The 20581-nt window shown below is 41.6% G+C and overlaps 1 protein-coding gene across 2 annotated transcripts in view; it reads left to right on the forward strand.

Annotated features, from left to right (window-relative positions):
• Nucleotides 1–4921: 4921 nt before the first annotated feature.
• prmt3 (protein arginine methyltransferase 3) overlaps nucleotides 4922–20581 on the forward strand; it is a 75345-nt gene continuing 59685 nt past the window's right edge. Inside the window, exons 1-8 of one of the 2 annotated variants that reach the window (XM_034221079.1) lie at nucleotides 4922–5006; nucleotides 5259–5394; nucleotides 6513–6595; nucleotides 6678–6727; nucleotides 6961–7066; nucleotides 9619–9757; nucleotides 10899–11040; nucleotides 20465–20530. In XM_034221079.1, coding sequence (XP_034076970.1) covers nucleotides 4985–5006; nucleotides 5259–5394; nucleotides 6513–6595; nucleotides 6678–6727; nucleotides 6961–7066; nucleotides 9619–9757; nucleotides 10899–11040; nucleotides 20465–20530 — 744 coding nt within the window. In that variant the 5' untranslated portion in view covers nucleotides 4922–4984. Of the gene's footprint in view, nucleotides 5016–5258; nucleotides 5395–6512; nucleotides 6596–6677; nucleotides 6728–6960; nucleotides 7067–9618; nucleotides 9758–10898; nucleotides 11041–20464; nucleotides 20531–20581 lie in introns of both variants that reach the window. The other variant, XM_034221078.1, reaches the window with a different exon arrangement.

Here is a 20581-nt window from a genome sequence, read left to right on the forward strand (position 1 = left end):
CCTTTACTCTGCAGGCTGTGTGTGCTTTGTTTGTGGCTGCTGCTTGGTTATGTCAATTGTAAGAATACCCAGAGAGGTATGTATGCAATGTTAACAGCCATTAGGGATTTATATACAATTATTTTTACACTCTCTTTCTGTGTTTTGTTTTAATAGGTTATGTCCAGTCAGGACAGGCTCCAGTGGGCGTGACAATAGAGAATATAACAGATGGAGTGGTTACAATGGCAACATGTACCCTGCAGAAGATCACACCACAGCCTCTCAATCCTCACTAATCCAAATCCATCATCCGGTTATTCCTGAAATTCAAAAAAGCAAAGTTCCAGAAATCCAAATCAGCCATTTAAATCCTGGCTTACGGCCCGTCTACACGACAGGCATCAACAAATCTTGAAGCTGGGCGTGTCTGAGGCTTGGCGATTTCTCGCGACCAACAACCAATCACATGAATCTCCCGCCCCCGACATACAAAGCAATAGCAATGTTAAAACGAAGTAAACTGGATATAAAATCCCCAAACAGGCGAAAACCTACCAGTTTCACCCACTGTCTCTGCCACCTCCCTCCATGCCTGGTTCCTCCGGTTTGTATCCTGGTAAATAGTTCTGGTCGTAAAGAACCGGATGATTTGCTACCGTAATTTCCCGTTTGGAATATGAGGAAATGAACTGCGGTCTGGCTCTCCCAGCTTGCATGCGGTTTGATTGGCTAGCGCTTGTACTGGCGGGATTTGCATAAACGGGATTTGATTGGCTGATGCCAAGCATCGAGCCCCCCGATAGATGCTCGTGATGCTTGTAAAGCCATGCCATGCTCCCCACAATGCAGTTCGGTGAAGATTCAAAATCTTCTACGTCACCCCATTCAAATGAATGGGCGAAGCGTTGAAAGCATTTTTCGATGCCTGTAGTGTAGACGTGGCGTCAGCCTTAGTAACTCAAAGACATATTATTTGGTGTTCAAGCGCTTTGGAAACAAGGCATTCACTTCCCCTGATAGAAGACTCAGCAGGTAAACCCTGATTCGGAGTTCTCTGCAGGTGTAGAGCAGCGTCCACCCCGTGTCTCTCACACCACATTGAAATCAACAGGAAGTTTTCCAGCTGCTCCGGTAGACAGAGCACCAGACTTTGGACCAAACGACAGAAGGGTCCCGGTCTACTCATACAGCAGTAATGCACGTCCAAGTATTCAAACCTTTAAGCCTAATCTGAAGTCTATGTCACAAAAGATTCACGTAAACCCCACTGGGTCCAACGTTTCCCCCACAAGCTTGAATCATGGCAGAATAACCTTTCGACCTATCAATAAAGGACATTTTCCTGGCAGCAATCCAGCAGGAAAGGTTGAGACACGGATATCTTCTCCATCATGGAGTCCCAGGGTCTATAGCAGTGATGGGATGTCAAGAGGATACACCCATGTGCGCCACATTAAGCGTAGTCTTGACAAAACATGGCCCCAAGCTTCTGTAGGTAGAAGGACTCAGGATAGATGGGGTCTACCACCAACAGAGAGAGCAGATATCCCCGTCCATGGAGGGAAATTCAGACCTTTCCAAACACGTTTTACAAACAATGATCTCCCTGCTCGGACCAATTCATTAGACATTACAACAGCCCCCATTCAGACATTTCCACAGACAACCCAGCCCCCCAGTTTGATTTCCACAGGTAATGCAACAGCTGTTCCTCCTGTTACTGGGGAGTGGAGCACCAAGACGGCTTTGACCTTGCAGACAGAGGGCCGAGATGCAGAGCTCACACCTCAAGCATCAAACCCTGAGGGCCAGTCTGAAAGCAAAGCAGAAGTTGGATCTCCCTCTGAACAAAATGGGACCGTTACAGTCTTTCCCCCAAAGCTGCAACCAGAAGATGAAGAAACAAAAGCTCCTAGTACTGTCTCAGGTCTTCAAAACGAAAAATAATTGAGTTTGAATTGACCTGCCAGATGCTGATTTGACAAACATCAGCAAGCCTTGTGGTAAAACTGAAGTATTATTTACAAGATATTTTTTGCATCTGTTTGCAAAAATTTAAATTCCAAAGTTCCAGGGCGGTGAAATAGTTATATAATCCCCCCCCAGATTTGACACATTACATTACATTACATTGCATTTAGCTGACGCTTTTGTCCAAAGCGACTTACAATAAGTACATTCGACCAGGAAGACACAACCTTGAAGAAAACAGAATCATATAAGTATATCAGGTTTCATAGAGCCAAACATTTCAAGTGCTACTCAACTGGCTTTAGGTAATCCAGTCCTTTATTGGTATAAAAGTGCTTCGTTAATCGTTCTAACGCTCGAAGTGGAGTCGAAAGAGATGAGTTTTCAGTTTGCGCCGGAAGATGTGCAAGCTATCTGCCGTCCTGATGTCAATGGGGAGCTCATTCCACCATCTTGGAGCCAGGATAGCAAACCCACGTGTTTTCGCCGATGGGAACTTGGGTCCCCCTCGCAGCGAGGGCGCAACGAGTCGTTTGGCTGATGCAGAGCGTAGTGCACGCGCTGGGGTGTACGGTTTAACCATGTCCTGGATGTAGGAAGGGCCAGATCCATTCGCAGCACGGTAAGCAAGTACCAGTGTCTTGAAGTGGATTCTAGCAGTTACCGGAAGCCAGTGAAGGAAGCGGAGGAGCGGAGTGGTGTGGGAGAATTTAGGAAGGTTGAAAACCAGACGAGCCGCTGCATTCTGGATGAGCTGCAGAGGTCGGATGGCACATGCAGGTAGACCAGCCAGGAGGGAGTTGCAGTAGTCTAGGCGTGAGATGACGAGAGCCTGGACCAGAACCTGAGTCGCTTTCTGAGTCAGCTGGGGACGTATCTTCCTGATGTTGTAAAGCGTGTATCTGCAGCAGCGGGTTGTAGCAGCGATGTTTGCAGTGAAGGACAGGTTGTTATCTAGGGTCACACCCAGATTCCTTGCAGTCTGAGTCGGGGAAACAACTGAGGTGCCGATGTTGATTGTCAGGTCAAGAGTTGGACAATCTTTTCCCGGGAGGAAGAGCAGCTCAGTCTTGTCAAGGTTGAGCTTGAGGTGGTGAGCAGACATCCACTGAGAGATGTCAGCTAGACAAGCAGAGATGCGTGCGACGACCTGGGTCTCTGAGCGGGGAAAGGACAGAATTAATTGGGTGTCGTCAGCGTAGCAGTGGTAAGAAAAACCATGCGGGCTAATGACTGATCCGAGCGAGTTTGTGTACAAGGAGAAGAGGAGGGGACCAAGAACAGAGCCCTGAGGGACCCCCGTAGTTAAATGACAAGGGTCGGACTCAGACCCTCTCCAAGTCACCCTGTAGGTACGGTCTTTCAGGTATGAGGTGAGGAGGGAAAGTTGCAGAGCCAGAAAACTCCAAGTTTTTGGAGAGTGCGAAGGAGGATCTGATGATTCACCGTGTCGAATGCAGCAGACAGGTCCAACAGGATGATGACAGAGGAGAGGGATGCAGTTTTGGCAGTGTGCAGTTCCTCCGTGACAGCAATGAGAGCAGTTTCTGTGGAGTGACCTGCCTTGAAACCAGACTGGTGCGGATCCAGAAGGTTGTTCTGATTGAGATAACAGGAGAGTTGTTTAAAGACAGCGCGTTCAAGTGATTTAGACAGGAACGGGAGGAGAGAGACAGGCCTGTAGTTTATAACATCAGACGGGTTGAGAGTGGGTTTCTTTAGGAGAGGGTTTACTCTTGCCTCCTTGAGACTGTTTGGAAAGTGACCAGAAGTTAGAGAAGTGTTGATGAAATGGGTGAGAAACGGTAGAATATCAGGAGCGATAGTCTGAAGGAGGTTTGAAGGGATAGGGTCCAGAGGACAGGTGGTAGGGCGGGCAGAGGTAATGAGGGTAAGAACCTCACTTGGAGAGAGAGGGGAAAAGGAGGTTAGTGTGTTGGTGGAAGGAAGGTCTGGTGACCCAGCGGTGAGTAAAGGTGAGTCAGAAAAAGAAGAGCGAATATCATTAACCTTTTTTTCAAAGTGGGTAACAAAGTCGCTTGACAGAAGTGAGGAGGGGGGAGGAGCTTTTGGAGGGTCCAAGAGGGTGGAGAAGATGGAAAATAGTTTTTTAGGATTGGAATAGGAAGATTGGATCTTATCTTGAAAGAAAGTGCTTTTTGCCTGAGAGATCGAAGCAGAGAAAGAGGAGAGGAGAGCTTGATAGGTTAGGAGGTCGTCACGGTGTTTGGATTTCCACCATTTCCGCCACCTGACACCTACCAGAAGTTCTGCAGCTTGTCCAGGAAAGCTGCTAACTGACTGCTAATAAAGAACATTGATGCTTTACTTTTGTTCTTCAGTTTCTTTCTTTACATAAATGCTCTTTATTACACCTGAAATATAATCTAACATAAACCGTTTTTAGGTGAGCTCTGCCAGTTTGGAGTAATATGTTTTTGAAATTATAATTATTGTAATCACCACAAATCTATTTCAACTTGCAAAACGTATAACATATATTTTCCAAATGTTTCTGTCTGCACCATTTTCACTTAATTTTAGGAAGTGTAAACTCCTATTTGTCAGCTATATAATTTATTAACACCCTATTTCAAAAGAACAAAGTATCTGAGCGTCTTCAAATAATAATATTGTAGCTATTGAGCTACATTTAGAACCAACATTGTCAAATTAAACTATGCATTTTTCTTTATCAAACTATTAATGTCCCAGCTGCCTGCCCTCTAAATTATTTGTCTAGTTAGACATTAGTGGCTGTGGGTGAGAAGTCAACAACACAAAGATTATGTATCTGGAATTTTGAATAGGTCACAATAAACCCCGTTGATCTGTATGAGTGTAGGTGTAGACCGGTGTAGACAGAGGTATCATCATCATTGCTGTGTCATGAATTAAAATCTGGCGACATCTTGTGGTGTTTATTTAGATGTGCACGCTCTTCTTTTCAGTTTATGCCAGTCTATGGCCCGGCCCCTTTCTTTACGTCACCAAACGTGACCAGGAAGTCCACTGAAACCAAAGCGACATCATGGCAGAATACACAAACCCACGTGAGTTTGGTAAATAGCAAATTTTAACCCCAAAAACGATAGCTGTTGAACATATAAACCCTTTTTTTGGCTGACGTTTAATTTTAAAGCGTAAATAGTGGAATAACTGTGAATTTAGTTACGTCAAACGTTAAGTTATACACCTTTTGCTTAGCTGCAACGTTGATGCTAATGTCTGAGGAGACTAGCTTACTAAAACACAGCGAAAAGTTACCGTGTGCATGCAGCTGTAATGAGGTTTTATTTCTACAGACTGTGACGGGGTTGCAGACGAGATGCCCGAGCTCTCTGACGGTGAGGATGAAGACATTGAGGATGAGCAGCTGTGGCAGTGTATGGATGAAGATGACAGTGAGCCAACTAAAGTCACCTGTCTGTTCTGTGACAGGTGAGATGACTTTCAGCTAATCTTACAGAACATCTTTACTGTCAGACTTCTCTTTCACTGGTTGTGTCTATTTAACCGAAACCTCAAACACATAAGAAGTTACTTTGGTTTTAGTCTGCACAGCCAAATGTCATTACTGTTTAGTACCTGTTTTAAAACTATAGGACTGTGATATAGAGTGCTTTGCTTTTACACCTGCAAGAAAAGATGCATGTTGCATTTTAGTTAAGGTCAAAGTCCTTCTCGCAATTACATTTTTACAAACGAAACCAAAGGAGTCAAACAAAAGTTACTAAAAAAGATAACTTGTTGATTGAACACACGTTTTTATTTATTTTTGTTTTGAACTTGATTTTTGAACACAAATTGACAAGCAATGATGATATAGCGGTTGTGTTGTATGTACATTACAGCTGTGAAAAACATAACATACAATACAACAACAACACAAACAGCTTGGTCATACATGTCATACAAAACACATAATCTCCCTTTTCAGGTCAGAATAAAAAAAAATCAAAGATAATAAAAAAATGTATTACTAAATGTATTATTAAATGTAAAATTGTATTTATTCTCATTTGTCGTTCTTTGGTATATCATTTGAATTCAACTCATGTTATGAATAATATTTGAGATCGCAGGGACACACTTTAAAATTCGACTCAATGAACTGACTAAGTACATAGAGCAGTAACATGCAAAGCAGTTTAACTAGCTTTTGACCTATTAAACAGGGGAAATATGTGATTACTGTTGATGTGCTTTAATGGGTTATATACATGGCTTTATTGCATAAATAAGATTGCTTTCTGAGCCGTTTTTACAATTAGCTAATTCGATTTATTAGTAATTAAGCCTTTTAAAAACATGCTAAAGTCCCATACCAGCTATCATAAAATGGTTTGTTGGCTTTTACACCACAAATGAGGCGATCCAACTGTTTTGTATTCATACAATTCAGGGTGTAATTCTATGCTTTACTGGTTGTGATCCAGTCAATTCTCTACACAGCAAAGTAATACATCTCAGGATCCGTTACGACGTTTGAAGATGAACGCATGGAAGTTTACTGTATATATTTAATTAAACATATTTCCTCACTTGGTATGTTTTAGGTTGCTGAGCTCCGTGCCGGCCACCCTGCAGCACTGCGTTGTTGAGCACCAGCTCAACCTGGTGGACGTGATGAGAAAACACAGTAAGCAGGCACTCATGCTTTCTGTGTCAGAGGAATATTCGGTTTTTAAAAAATGGCTCACTTTTTTGTTTTCCCTCATTAGATCTAGATGACTATGGTTACATAAAGATGATCAACTTCATACGGTCAACAGTAAGTACAATCTGTCACAAGATTTAATGTTCACACTATATTGTTAAATTGATATATTGTTTGGTTTTTCCTTGATGTTTGCGACTTTTGTTTTTACCTTGTGTTCACTGAGCATAGAAATTGCTAACGTTTCGTCCAATAAACATCACAAAGTATCCACTGAAAAATAGCTAACTAAATGAAATATACATTTAAAAAAAAGTGCAATAGGACTGATGGATCTTTGTCTACAGAAATGTGATGCAGCCTGTCTAGCAGGGCTGCCAGACGGTCCTTTACCCTGGGAGAGTGAAGACTTCCTGCGGCCAGTAATCCAGGACGACCCCCTCCTGCAGACAGGTACGGAACTGCTTTCGTTTGATTGAACTCAGTTATAATCTCAATAGATATGTCCGTCTCATTAGAGAATATTTGCAAAAGTTTATTAGATTTTCAAAACTACTTATGAAACTGTCTTGTAAGGTTCTCACAAAGGCATAACACATTCACATTTAGCAGTTGCTCAGCGGTGGTTCGTAGGAAAGAGGTGAAACATGTTCAGTAAGTGCCATTGAATATAAAATACATAATTTTCCAAGTATAAATCGTAGAAATGTGAATAACGATGTACATTTTTGTATCTCAATATCTACTTAAAGACATCCCTGGTGTTGGGCTAGGTTGTGCACAGATACAGTCACACAAGTAGTTGTGGGAAAAAACATTTTTAAAGCGAGAGCTCCACATAATCATTTAGTATAGTTAACAAAATGATTTATGGAATTTTGTAGATAGCATTTCTCTTGTATAGCTGTTTTTAACCTTTACTATTAGTGTGTTATTGTTCCGAAATGAGTGAAGGAGCAGGATTTAGTTTTGGGTGTAGGTGCAGAGAGCGCTAGTGGAGTTATGGGAGTGATATATATTTTCCTGTTGAGAAAAAGTGTGACTTTTGTACCTTTTATTGAGCACCGAGCCTGGCTGTAGAATTAAGCCTCTCTGTCTCCTCTGCTGTGCAATCCTCACTGTATGGTTGTAAATGTGCGGAAATGGCAGCTGCAGCAAGAAGCCTTTGCTCTTTGATGATGTTTGTAATTGATATTTGAGCTCAGGCTTTATTAACAACTGGTGAAAATCTAAAGCTATAACATTCTTTCAGGAATAAAAACAAACACACAACATCTAATTACTAGGGCCGGGACTCGATTAAAAAAATTAATCTAATTAATTAGAGGCTTTGTAATTAATTAATCGAAATTAATCGCATTTTTAATCACATATAAATATTTGACCTGAGAACAGTGAGAAGCAATTTTTTTCACATGGATTTTAGTATACCATTAGGCGCATTCACACCGCAGTACTTTTCCCACAAAGGTTCATGAGAATTTAGTTCATGAGAACTCTTTGAACCTGGGGGTGGATTAGGCAAATGAAGCCGCTGACGTCACTTCTTCTTCTTCTGCTTTGGGTTTACTGGCAGGCCGCAAACCACTTCACGGCGTATACTGCCGCCCAAAGTCCCCCGGCCGGAAGTCCCCGGAGTTGGGGACTGGCTTCAGTAGAAGCTGCTGGGAGTCCCAGCAGCCTTCCGAGTAAATCGCCAGAACGCCGACACCTCCTCATCTCCACCGCTCCCATGTTTTATTTTGTGTTGCCATAAGTTAGTCTCTCTGCGTTTCTGCGCTGGGCTAATGCTAATAATGCTAATGCGAGGATAATAAAATGGCGGCTTCACAAAACTTTTTGGGAGTTTTACGGGGCGTGGTTTGCAATCCGCCCAGCCAATCAGAAATATAGCTCTTTTCTCACAAGAGAGCCGCACGAAAGTCCCTGCTCTCTAGCAGCTCTCTGCTCTCTAGCAGGGACTTTCGTGGGGGTAAAAAGGTTCTCATGAACTAATTTTAGTACCGGCTCTTTTTGGTGTGAACGCGATAAAAGAGGCTAACGTCCACGCTAGCTTCCACGCTAGCTGCTATATGTTTTGCATTGAGGTGATACTTGAGGCTTGATGTGCTGCGGTGATATGCGAATTCCTTTTTGCATAATTTGCACACAACCGTGCTCTTATCGACGCTTCCATCCGTCCGTTTTTTAAAACAACATTTCCCACTGTTGTTCACTGTGGTTTGTTGTTGTCTGAAGTCATGAACGTTAGTTGGTGCTCCAGTATAATCGGTACGCCTGAAACTCATCCAGTGAGAAACGTTCCGCGGTGCAAAAATAAGTGCGATTAAAATGCGTTAATTTTTTTAACGCGTTAATTGTTGTGTAATTAATTAATCTTAATTAACGCATTAAAGTCCCGGCCCTACTAATTAATGAACATTTCCTTGGAAAGGGTAATGAGAGTTTTCCCAAAACCACTGGCAGGTTTGAATATTAGATTAAAAAACAGGTCCTTAAAACCCCTAGGAGTTTGTGAATTTCAAGAAAGAAAATCAAGGCCTTGACGATGGTTAAAAAAAGACACAGATAGACCTAGATCATTAAAAGTTCTTGAATTCATATTGATCAAGAAATACATTTTATTCCAGAAATATTAGTTATTGCTAGTTTACTGTAACCCAGCACAATTGAGATGTGAACACACATGCAAACCTCTGCATCTTTTTGAAGTTGTGTAAAGTCTGCCAATTCTCATTTAACAATTAATGTAACCATTTTTTAATGTTGCTCTAATCAACCTTCTCCTGGTCTCAAACTATTTAGTGTTTGATACTTGAATTTGAGAACATTTGGCCTGAGAAAGTCCTTACATTTGATGTTTAAGATGTTTGTGCAGCAGCCCTGTGAAATACTCTCGATAAACATGGAGCTCAAAATACACAAAATGTAAACTTTGTCTTCCTGTATTTGAGCTTGTGTTAGTCACTGTATTCAGAAGCCTTTACGTTCTGTGTTTCTGGCAGACCCTGAGGATCTCTGTGAGGGGTCGAGCCTGTCGGCGTGCCAGTCGTCTGGGGCCATGTCCCATGATGCACAGGAGCAGAGGATACAGGCCGCTGAGGATGCGCTGACCAGATCCCTGGAAGACATGCAGAAAATCAAGTCAGTGACATTTCTGGATTTTTTGTTGTTGTTGTAACCTCTAGATCAGGGCTTCTCAAACTCCGGACCAAGGTCCGGATCCGGACCGAACTACAAATCAATCCGGACCGAACCCTGTGTCCCATTATAAAACATTATACAAAATAAAAAGTTTCTCATTCTGATGTAAATTAATGTATATTTTCTGATGCGTTGTGAGAATGAACGTGCATATATATTTACTTGTGTGCGCGAGCGTGACACGCATTGCATTGGGTGACTTTACTGGCATTGATCCGGACCAGTGACCTTGTATAAAGTTCACAAGTGGACCTTTAATAAAAAAGTTTGAGTACCCCTGCTCTAGCTGTAATAAGGTTGACCTATCAATTGATTTCATGTCAACATTGGTATACAGTCTACGGTCAACTAGGGCTGTGCAATTAATCATATTTTAATCTCGATTACGATTTTGGCTTGCAACGATTCCGAAAACAACGTAATCGAAATAAAACGATTATTATTTTTATAATAATTTTTTTATTGGTTTTTCAGTTGAATTATACTTAAAGTTCAGGGTAATCAACTGTTAAAAACATACTGTTCTCATTTTTTTTTTCAATAAATGGATATTTTCAAAGTAAATGGATAATCGTTTTTAATAATCGTGATATCAATTATTGACAAAAATAATCGTGATTATGATTTTTGCCATAATCAAGCAGCCCCTATGGTCAACCCTTGTAAGCTTGCAGTGTGTTCTGCGTGTTTACTTCTGCACTTCCCCCTAATGGCCTGCAGAGGGCCACAGTGAACCCAGTATTGCAGAAACATCCACTAGAATACCTTGTGGAAGAAGTTTGGAGCAAGGGAAAAGATTTATAAAAAAAAAGGAGGAAGGAAAATTCCACTGCAGCATGGAGGTTAAAGTGAGGAGGGGAGGTAGGAAGGAGGGGGGCAATAAGGGAAAATTACAGAAAGAGTGAGGCTGGGGGGGTTGGAAGAGAGTTAGAAAGATTAATGCCTCCCATCTCCTCCATTTACTGCTACGTCCTGCATGAAGGTTGTGTGTTCTTTCTGCTTTCTGGTCGCTGCTCTTGTCCCGTGTACTAAATCTATATATATGAGAAGTGAAACGCAGATTTGTCCCGTGTTCTCGCAGGCTGCTGGTTCAGGGTCTGGTGATGAACACAGACACCGGTCGACCTGGCAACCTGGGCACCGTGGCCGAGCTCCGAGAGGACGAGGACGAGGCCTACTTCAGCTCCTACGGCCATTATAGCATCCATGAGGAGATGCTGAAGGTCTGTGTTCTGCAAAAACATATATATATACACACACACCACCACACACACACACCACACACACACACACACACACACACACACACACACCACACACACACACACACACACACACACACGCCACACACACACACACACACACACACACACTGACCGGGCCTGCAGGTCTCATCGCAGTGTTGTGAGTCACTACCCCACGGCTGCCAGAAATCTCCGCAGAGTAAAAGTGTGCTCATCAGCGTGCGTCTTGGCTGAAAGATTCCATGTAGCATGCATATGAAAACGATCATCTTTATGCACACTTGCTACTGAGGACAAGTCATTTTCTCAAAAGGGATAAATCAGCAATAAATGTTGCGCTTTCATGTGAGACACCAGCAATGCCGATGCTCGAAAGGCGGAAATACATCTTTACACTGCTCAAGCGCTGAAACCTCAAAGTGTCAGAAGGCAGAGGGGGTGTGTTTGGGGGGGGGGGGGGCTCTCTGTCTCCTCCTTTCCTGTTCTACTTACCGCAGTGCTTAAATATTCCTGTTGGCTGTCCTGATTGGTCCCGAGGACTGTTAAGTTTTGCGTCATGTATGTGCTAGTGCGTCAGGTTGTAAAGTCCATCATCGCCTCAAAGGGGCAGAGAACAAGTGACGGGGGGGGCTTTGCAGTAGATAGTTGTCAACTCTTTTACAGGTTGCAATGAAGAGCAACACCTATGACGCACTGTGTGTGTGTGTCACAATATGACGTGAGTTAGACGTACATTGCTTCGGTTTAAAATGAAACGACTCATAATTTATCCCCGATTTAACCTTTTCTAAGTTAACCTGTCTAACTTTGCTTTATGAAGCTATCCCATCGAAACATTTAATTAGTTTCTGTGGAGAGTTTTAGTGTTCCATCGTGGTGGAAATTGTTCATATACTAAAATCTGATTACATTTTTTAAATTTAAACTGCAATACCTGGTGTTCAGTATGTAGCATTCATTTTACACAACATTGACTTTATGGACCAAAAAGGTTTTGGGGGAAGAACGCATTCAAGTGTAGCTGTTCTAAAGTTTGGATCTTCTATACTGAAATTCCCTCCTAGTGTAACTGTCCCTCTGCTGCTGCTCAGCAAGGAAACACTGTCTGGTAAAACACAGAGGGCTGGAGAGAGAGTTCAATTAGAGTGACAGATGACTCTCTTAAAGGGGACCTATCTTGCAAAATGCACTTTTTCATGTCTTTTATACATAAAGATGTGTCCTCGGTGTGTCAGGGAACTCACGCAGCGTCAGAAAATAAAACCCGCTCTCTTTTCCTCCGTACCCAAATCTCTAAAAACGGGGCTACAATGGAGCTGATCCAGATTTGCGTCTGATATGACGTAATATCGGAAATGTGGACCCACGGCACTATCAGAAAGTTGCTATCAGAAACAATGCCCGACTGTTTTGGACGTAATATGGTCGATAGGGGTGTAACGGTATCCGTATTCGTCACGGTTCGGACGTCACGGTTCGGCACACGCAGTCACACGACGAATACGCCTTTTTTTTACGAGTGGGAAAAAAGTGTCATTCAGGGCAGTATCCACTACACTATTTATAATCCAGGGGGCGGTATTGCGCATAAAAGCTGTTTGCCAGCCGCCCTTAAACAACAAAGAACAAGAAGAAACACAACAGCAAAACGAACAAAATACAAGAAGAAGAAAAGTTAGTATGGCGATTTCAGATAACACACAGGAGCTAGAACCCACCTGCTTCTTTTAAATCAGCTGTGTGGGAACATTTCGGGTTCCCTGTGGACTACAATAACGATGGAGTGTACGAGTGGTGGATCGGACGAGGACGGCGTGTCGGCGTTGTTCTACAGCGGTGCGGAATGCTAATGGTAACACACGCCAAACATGCTAAATCATATCAGAAGGCATCACCCAGATTTGCCAATCACCGGAGCCCGGCAAAAGCCAACAGCAGTTCAACAGCTGATCCCCGCTGTTTTAGAAGCCAAGAGACATGAGAGCCGAGAGACCAAAATAAATAACGGAAGCTTTTGGCATATGTTTTTCAACGACTTTGCGCTCTTGAAACACTTTCTTATTATTTATTATGTCATATTTTCAAGACATTCTTTTTAGTTTTACAGCTTGATGAAACCTTTTTGTTTGACATCAGCCATTATAGATAATATGGCCATCTGAGTGTACTGTGTATGGTTTGTTTTTAACTGTTTAATACAGTTAATTATTCAAAAAAGAGTTCTTTATTTTTAAACTGAAACTTGCACTACTGTTCAAACATAAATAACAACAAACCTGGAATTATGCATTTGGGACTTGTTGTACCGAACCGTGACCCCCAAACCGAGGTACGAACCGAACCGTGACTTCTGTGAACCGTTACACCCCTAATGGTCGGTGTTTACATTAGCATCGCTAACACTCAGAGCTAACCTGTACTGGAGAGCATGTGTGTGAAGAAGCTGGATATCAAAAGGAACTCACCTTGTGGTATAACGGGCAAGAGAGAAAGCCTTTGAGCTCCATACTGTTTCAGAAATACTCCTTTTTTATTTATCCTTTATTTATCCAGGAATGTCCCATTGAGATACAAGATCTCTTCTTCCAGGGAGTCCTGACCAACACGGCACACAACAAGTTTCAACATAAAACAAGGACATTAAACAAAAAACATACAATTCAAATATAAATACAGAAGGCCATTTGTGCAGTGGCAAGAAGCATAATCACATCAGCAATAGCATCAGGTAAAACAGTTACATGTTTCATGAAGGGCTAATCGTAGCATACCTTTTAAAAGCATTTACAGTAGGAAGTGATTGATTGATTGATTGAAAAGTTTATTAACAGCTTGTATATTGGGTACAGTACAGTACAGCTCAAAACATACAATTGTTAAGGGGATGCAGACCAGAGAAAGACTTTCGTCTTGTTTACATCAGGGTCCCCCATTTCCAATTCATCATATCATTTAAGACATATAAGACATATTTGACATACAGATGGCTTATTTACAATTTACATACAGGTGGTTTTTTTACATACAGATATGTATGCCTCTAGACAAAGTTTTACTTGCAGCGTATTCCATAAAAAGGGAGCATAGTGGGAGAATGCAGCTTTACCAAGCTCTGACTGCATCAAAGGAACATTTAAAAGCATCCCATTTGCTGCTCGTCTGGTATTAAAAAAGCAAGTATAAAAGGACAGAAGTCTGGAGATATATAAGGGCAGCTTACCTAGCAATGACTTAAGGATAAAAATCAACATGTGTGATTGTCTTCTTTGGTACAGAGAGGACCATCCTAAGGACTGATACAAAGTGCAGTGGTGGGTGCGAAAGCCTGCACCCGTTACAAAACGTATAGCAGTATGGTACGCAGAATCCAGCTTTTTAAGCAGGGAGGAAGGAGCATGCATATAGATCACATCGCCATAGTCTAATATAGACAGAAACTCTGCACAATTCTCTTCCTGGCTTCAGACGGGAAACATTTCTTTAAATGGAAGAAAAAGCCCAGTTTAGGTCTAAGTTTTCTCAGTAGGTTCTAGTGTTGTCACGATACCAACATTTTGGTTTCGATACCGATACCAAGTCAAGAATTGCGATTCCGATTATTTTTCGATACTTTTCTTAAAAAAAGGGAAACAGTCTTAAATGTAATTATTGTGCTTTATTTCACACCAGAACCATAACACAAACGTTTAAACAATGAGAACAATAAACAAAATAAATGACAAGAATTCGTATTAAATAAAATTAAGCATCATCTCAAACAACTTTTCTGTTTTATAAAATATAATTTTTTTGATATTATATTAACATGTAATAGTACAGTAATATAAATAATTATTGACAAAATGTACATTGCAGATATTAGCCACATTGGTAAGTTAGCTAAAAAGATAGCCATATTAGACAGTTATCATTGCCATTAATTGCCTCGTCAAACTACGAAAACGTTCGATTGTCACAAAATAAATTACACTTCTTTGACTTAGATTTGAGGGCATGGGCTTGAGCATGATGTAATTATGTTATCTATCACATTCGCTAACCTGTCTGTCTTTAAATTCTTTAAACAGCTCTGGATTCCGGTCGGCGGGGTGCTTAGTCAAGTCTGATGTGTTGGCTCCCTTGGTTTGCAGGGATCTAAAACATTTCTCACAGACAGGCCTCGTGGTGTCCGTAGGCTTGCCCTCAATGTCAGAGATATAGCGCAAATACTTCCAAATTTCGCTTCTCGCGTCTTTTTTGTCAACAAGCCGAGGCGCAGCGGCAGCTGCACTCCCACTTGCAGCCATGCTTCTCGTTTTCTCACATGCTCTGGCAGCTAGCGCGTGGCCGCGTGCACGAGAGAGGGGAGGGACTTAGAACGTGCTTGAGAGGGGGCGGAAACTGCAGGCAACGGCTGCAGTGCAGGGAGTGGAAGCAGAGCGCTGAACACACACGGCTCTTATTAAAACAGCGCTTTCTCACCGGAGTACTTTTCCCCGTCATTCTTAAAGTACCGATACTAATGAAACGGAGGAATCGTACCGTTTTTAAACGGCAGGGTATCGCGGTACCTTTCAAGTATCGGTACACCGTGCAACACTAGTAGGTTCCCAATATGAACATCAAAGGCCATCTTTTCATCAATCCATATGCCTAGATATTTGTAGGATGCTACTTTGTCAAGGCATGTCCCTTCCAGTGTCAGAATCGGAGGGACAGCTGTATTAGCTCGAGAGCGAGAGAAGGTCATGTACTTGGTCTTTTTTGCATTAAGGACCAGTCTTAGCCTTAGCAAGGAGTGTTGCAGTGTATTAAAAGCATCCTGTAGAAGCTCTATGGCCTGAGTTAAAGAGGAAGCCACTGTGTAAACAACTGTATCATCGGCGTATAAATGAAACCGTGCTGGGTTTATCCCATTTCCTAGTTCATTTATAAAGATGGAGAATAAGACAGGGGCCAAAATAGAACCTTGTGGAACACCTTTGTTTACAGTAAGAGCAGCTGAGGTATAATCTTCTACTGAGACACACTGAGTTCTTTCAGATAGATAGTTTTTAAACCAGCTCAAAGCCATTTTGCCAAGACCTATGCAGCCAAGCCTCTGCAGTAGCAATGCATGATCCACAGAAAAGCTTTAGACAGATCAACGAACAATGCTGCACAGTGTTTTTTCTTGTCTAGTGCTTCAATTATGTCATTTGAGACTAGCATAGCCGCTGAAGTAGTACTATGGCCTGATCTGAAGCCTGACTGAGACTCGTTAAGAATATTATGGTCAGTTAGAAACTTTTTCAGTTGTTCGTTTACAAGAGATTCAAAGACTTTGGCCATTACAGACAGTCTGGAAATAGGGCGATAATTATTTAGGTCAGAGGGGTCTCCGCCCTTTAACAAGGGGAGAACCATGGCCGACTTCCATGAGCTAGGCAATTCACCAGCACAAAGACTGAGATTCAAAATAGAGGTTATGGGTTCTGCAATCAGACCTGCAGCAACTTTGAAGAAGAACGGCTCTATCTTGTCTGGGCCTGACGATTTCTTTACATCTAGGCTCATTAAAGCTTTGTGAACCTGAGAGGTCAAGATGGGGGCGAAGGTGAACAGTTGATCAGGGTCAAGTGGCGGAGGACCTGGCTCTCCTTCTGCAGCGATCATCCCTGAGTTGCTAGAATCAAAGATTGAGCCATCAGAAATAAAATAATTATTAAAGCTGTCTGCAATATCCATTTTGCCCTTGATTTCACTCTGATTTACCCTTAAGAGATCAGGAAGGCTGTTTGGAGTGATAGAACCTGAGGAGGATTTAACAAGTTTCCAAAACTTTGCAGGGTTATTCAAATTGTCATGTTTTGCATTAAGATAGTAGGCACATTTAGAGTCTTTAATCAGCTTAGTGCATTTGTTTCTTAATGTCCTATACAGATTCCAATCTAATGGAATATTCGATTTCTTTGCTTTAGCCCAGGCAGTGTCTCTCTGTCGAATGAGAGAGGATATAGAATCCTTAAACCAGGGGTTGTCTTTACCGCTTATCCTAGATGTCCTAAAAGGAGCATGCTTGTCACATATAGCCAAGAAGGTGGATTTAAAATAATTCCATGCTAACTCAACATCGGTCATAAGTGAAACAATGTGTAAATCACTATTAAAAACATCATGTAGAAACGCCTGCTCATTGAAATGTTTGAATCGCCTCTTGTGAATGAGACGTGGCTTTCCTTTAGGGATCTTACAGGTTCTCACACAAGCAATTGCGCAGTGGTCGCTTATATCATTACAAAACGTGCCTACTGCGGAGAAACGGTGAGGTGCGTTTGTAAGAATAACATCAATCAAAGTGGACTTCTCTAAATCTTTTTGGTTTAACCGAGTTGGCGAGTTAACTAGTTGCACCAAACAGAGAGAGTCACAAGTGTCCTTGAAAGAGTTTTGTAAATCCGTTTGCCAGTCCCAGTTTAGGTCTCCGAGTAAAACCATCTCGGATTTAGTCCAGTTATGGAGAAGATTGGAGAGTATATTCGTGGCTTCGCTTGAGGCAGCGGGCGGGCGGTAGCATCCGACCACTATAATGTCTGAACCACTTGGGAGCGATAGTTTAATTACAGAGAGTTCAAAGCATTTTGGTTTTGTTAGGGATTCGATGCAGGTGCAGTCTAAATGGTTTTTAACATAAATCGCAACCCCGCCCCCTTTTCCCACACGGTCTGTTCTAAAGACATTGTAATCTTTTATATTTATCATATCATTTGTAATCGACTTTTTGAGCCACGTCTCAGAAAGGACAATGATATCAGAGTCAGTCGAATCGGCCCATATTCTGATGGAGTCCATCTTATTAATCATGCTGCGAACATTAAGGTGAAAAAGACGTAATCCGTCTTTCGTTCTAAACTCCTCTGGCGTTTGCAGCTGAGACAGTTCTGGGCCTGGATTCGGTTTCACGTTACCCGACATCAGGAGTAGGAGAATTAGAAGCCAGGTCCTCCTCGCTGGGCTGGTCGGCTTGCCGTCGCAAGTGCGCGCTGCATAGGGGGAAAGTCTCCCATTTCCCTGGGCCCATAGACAGCGTAGTCCTCGCGGCAGAACCCCGGGTAGATGAGACGTCCATGAGAGAAGGTCCTCCGCGAGCAGCGGGGTTGTCATTATGGCAAAAACTCTTACTGAATCCGGGGAAGCCATGGTGCCTGGGGTAGGCCACACATCAAGCGCAGGTGTGTCTTGTGGGTGTTCAGCGTCGGGAGCGACACCGATCCCGGAGATCCCCAGCACCAGGTAGCCGACCAGGTAGAATAGCAGGGGAGGTAGCCACATCATCACGTGTTGCCTCTGTGTTTAGTGTCCCGTCTGTCTGTAACTTCCTTGATAATCCATGATATGGTGTTTCATCACTGCAGTATTTAGTTTAGTCCAGGGGTTTCAAACTCAATTTAATCGCGGGCCACATCAGCATTATGGCTGCACTCAAAGGGCTAGTTGTAACTTTAAGACTATGTAAAAATACATATATAAATATATATATATAAAATAATGTATTATATTACATTATTGCCTCTGCATTGGATTATTATCAGATAGGGTAATAACTTCATAATTAACTACGTCTGAAAGCAGAAGTCTAGGGCAAATAATTGCAAGTCTCTTCAGTGAGAATGTCACAAAATGATTTGAAAAGAAAAACAAAATTCTGGAAAAAAAAAGAAATTACATTTAAAAAAAAAAGAAAGTGACATTTAAAAAAAGGGCAGATTCTAAGAAAAAATACATGTTTAGAAGAAAAAAAGTCAAATTTGAGATGCATTGTGGGACATGTAGTTTATGGGCAACGTGCTTCTGTAAATCATCATGTAACCGTATATTAAACGTATAATATTCTTTGCAAGCTCTTGTGGGGCCACAAATGAAGTCACGGGCCGGATTTGGCCCCCGGGCCTTGAGTTTGACGGCCCTGGTTTAGACAGTAGCTGCCGGGTCCCGTATGAGCTCAACCCCCTCCTTTTTTATTTTGTATCAATTCTTTTAATATTTTAAAGCTTTATACATAAAATCAGCACTTTTGAAACAGGAAGTGAAATAGAGGGATATAAGGCATGGCTAGATCTGTTTGGTATTTTGAGCAAAACACTTCATAGACATGTTTTTTATATATCTGAGACCTGTGCTATTGCCTAAAGATAGCATGATAGGTGACCTTTAATGTACATGTGGGCATGTCAGTCATTTACTGAGATAGATTCAAACACATTTTAACCTACCTTTCAAACATTATCAGATGGCCAAATTTGACAAATACGATCTGCGATCAAGTCCAAAAATGTTTGCTTTGCAGCTGTGGTGTTGGTCATAAAAACAAGGTTGAATCATTATGGAAAAAGCATTTAAATGCTAAGTCTATAACCTGTTCGACATGTTTCCACTTGTATTAATTAGCCTAGAGCTAATTAATGTTGACTACAATAGCTATTCTATATTATGATTATGAAGGTTGGTTTTTGTAACATTGTGATGTAGCATACATTTTGTGTTCTTTGGTCATTACTGCAACATCATTGTTAATTGACTCAAATATCGGGGCTTATTTAAGTGCAAAAAACTGAATGAGCCTCTGGTTATTTCTACATCACATAATGACTGACATTTTTTGTTGACCTAAATATCTTACAATAGCTGAGATCTCTTGAATTGATCTTTGATTGGCATGTTAATTAGTGTGTACTGACCTGACTTATTCTACACATTTGTATGTTTTGTAGTCCCAGTTATATCTATCACATAAGCATTTTCAAGAATTCCTCACATTCTGTTTTGATCTGCTGTTATCTGCTCCTGTGTTGAAAAACGTGTAACATGCCATGCTCTGAGCTTTTTTCTTTCTCCTGATAAGGCCTGTGTTAAATTCAGCTTCATATCACAAAATAAGCATCCTAATAGAAACTATAGTCGTAGAACTTAAAGAATATAAAATCCTTTTAAAAGTTAGATTTATAACCCTTCCCTTAAAGAGAATAGAAGTAGGGCTGTATGAGGTACTTATAAAAGTCAATGTATTACCTACAGTGTTGAGAAACAGACAGGAGTAGCAGCATCCAAGCAAAGCATTGTACTGCTGTGGACTAGGACAACATTGTTACTTCCACAATAACACAAACTAACTGATGAGTAAGAGGTAGACCAGCAACTCCTGTGTTCTACAAGGTTAAATTACGATTTTTTTTTCAATCAAGTCTGGTGGGTTTCGCAAAATCAAAGATGGACATAATGGCTTGCACTTGGCTTGACACCTCATACAACCCCACTTCAAACAATATAAACAATCCTTTTGACTATTTGAAACCCTGCAGTAAACCTTCTTTTAGTCTTTTCTCTCTCTTCTTTCCCTTTGTGTCTGTTTGTAATGTTCTTCATTTTTTGAATATTCTCTCAACAGGATAAAGTGCGAACAGAGAGTTACCGTGACTTCATGTACCGCAACCCTGAAGTGTTCCGTGACAAGGTGAGCCTGCTGAACACACGCCAACAGATATGTGCTTTAATGTGTGCATAC

The sequence above is a fragment of the Gymnodraco acuticeps genome, unplaced genomic scaffold (assembly GCF_902827175.1).
Source record: "Gymnodraco acuticeps unplaced genomic scaffold, fGymAcu1.1, whole genome shotgun sequence".
Classification (NCBI taxonomy): Eukaryota; Metazoa; Chordata; class Actinopteri; order Perciformes; family Bathydraconidae; genus Gymnodraco; species Gymnodraco acuticeps.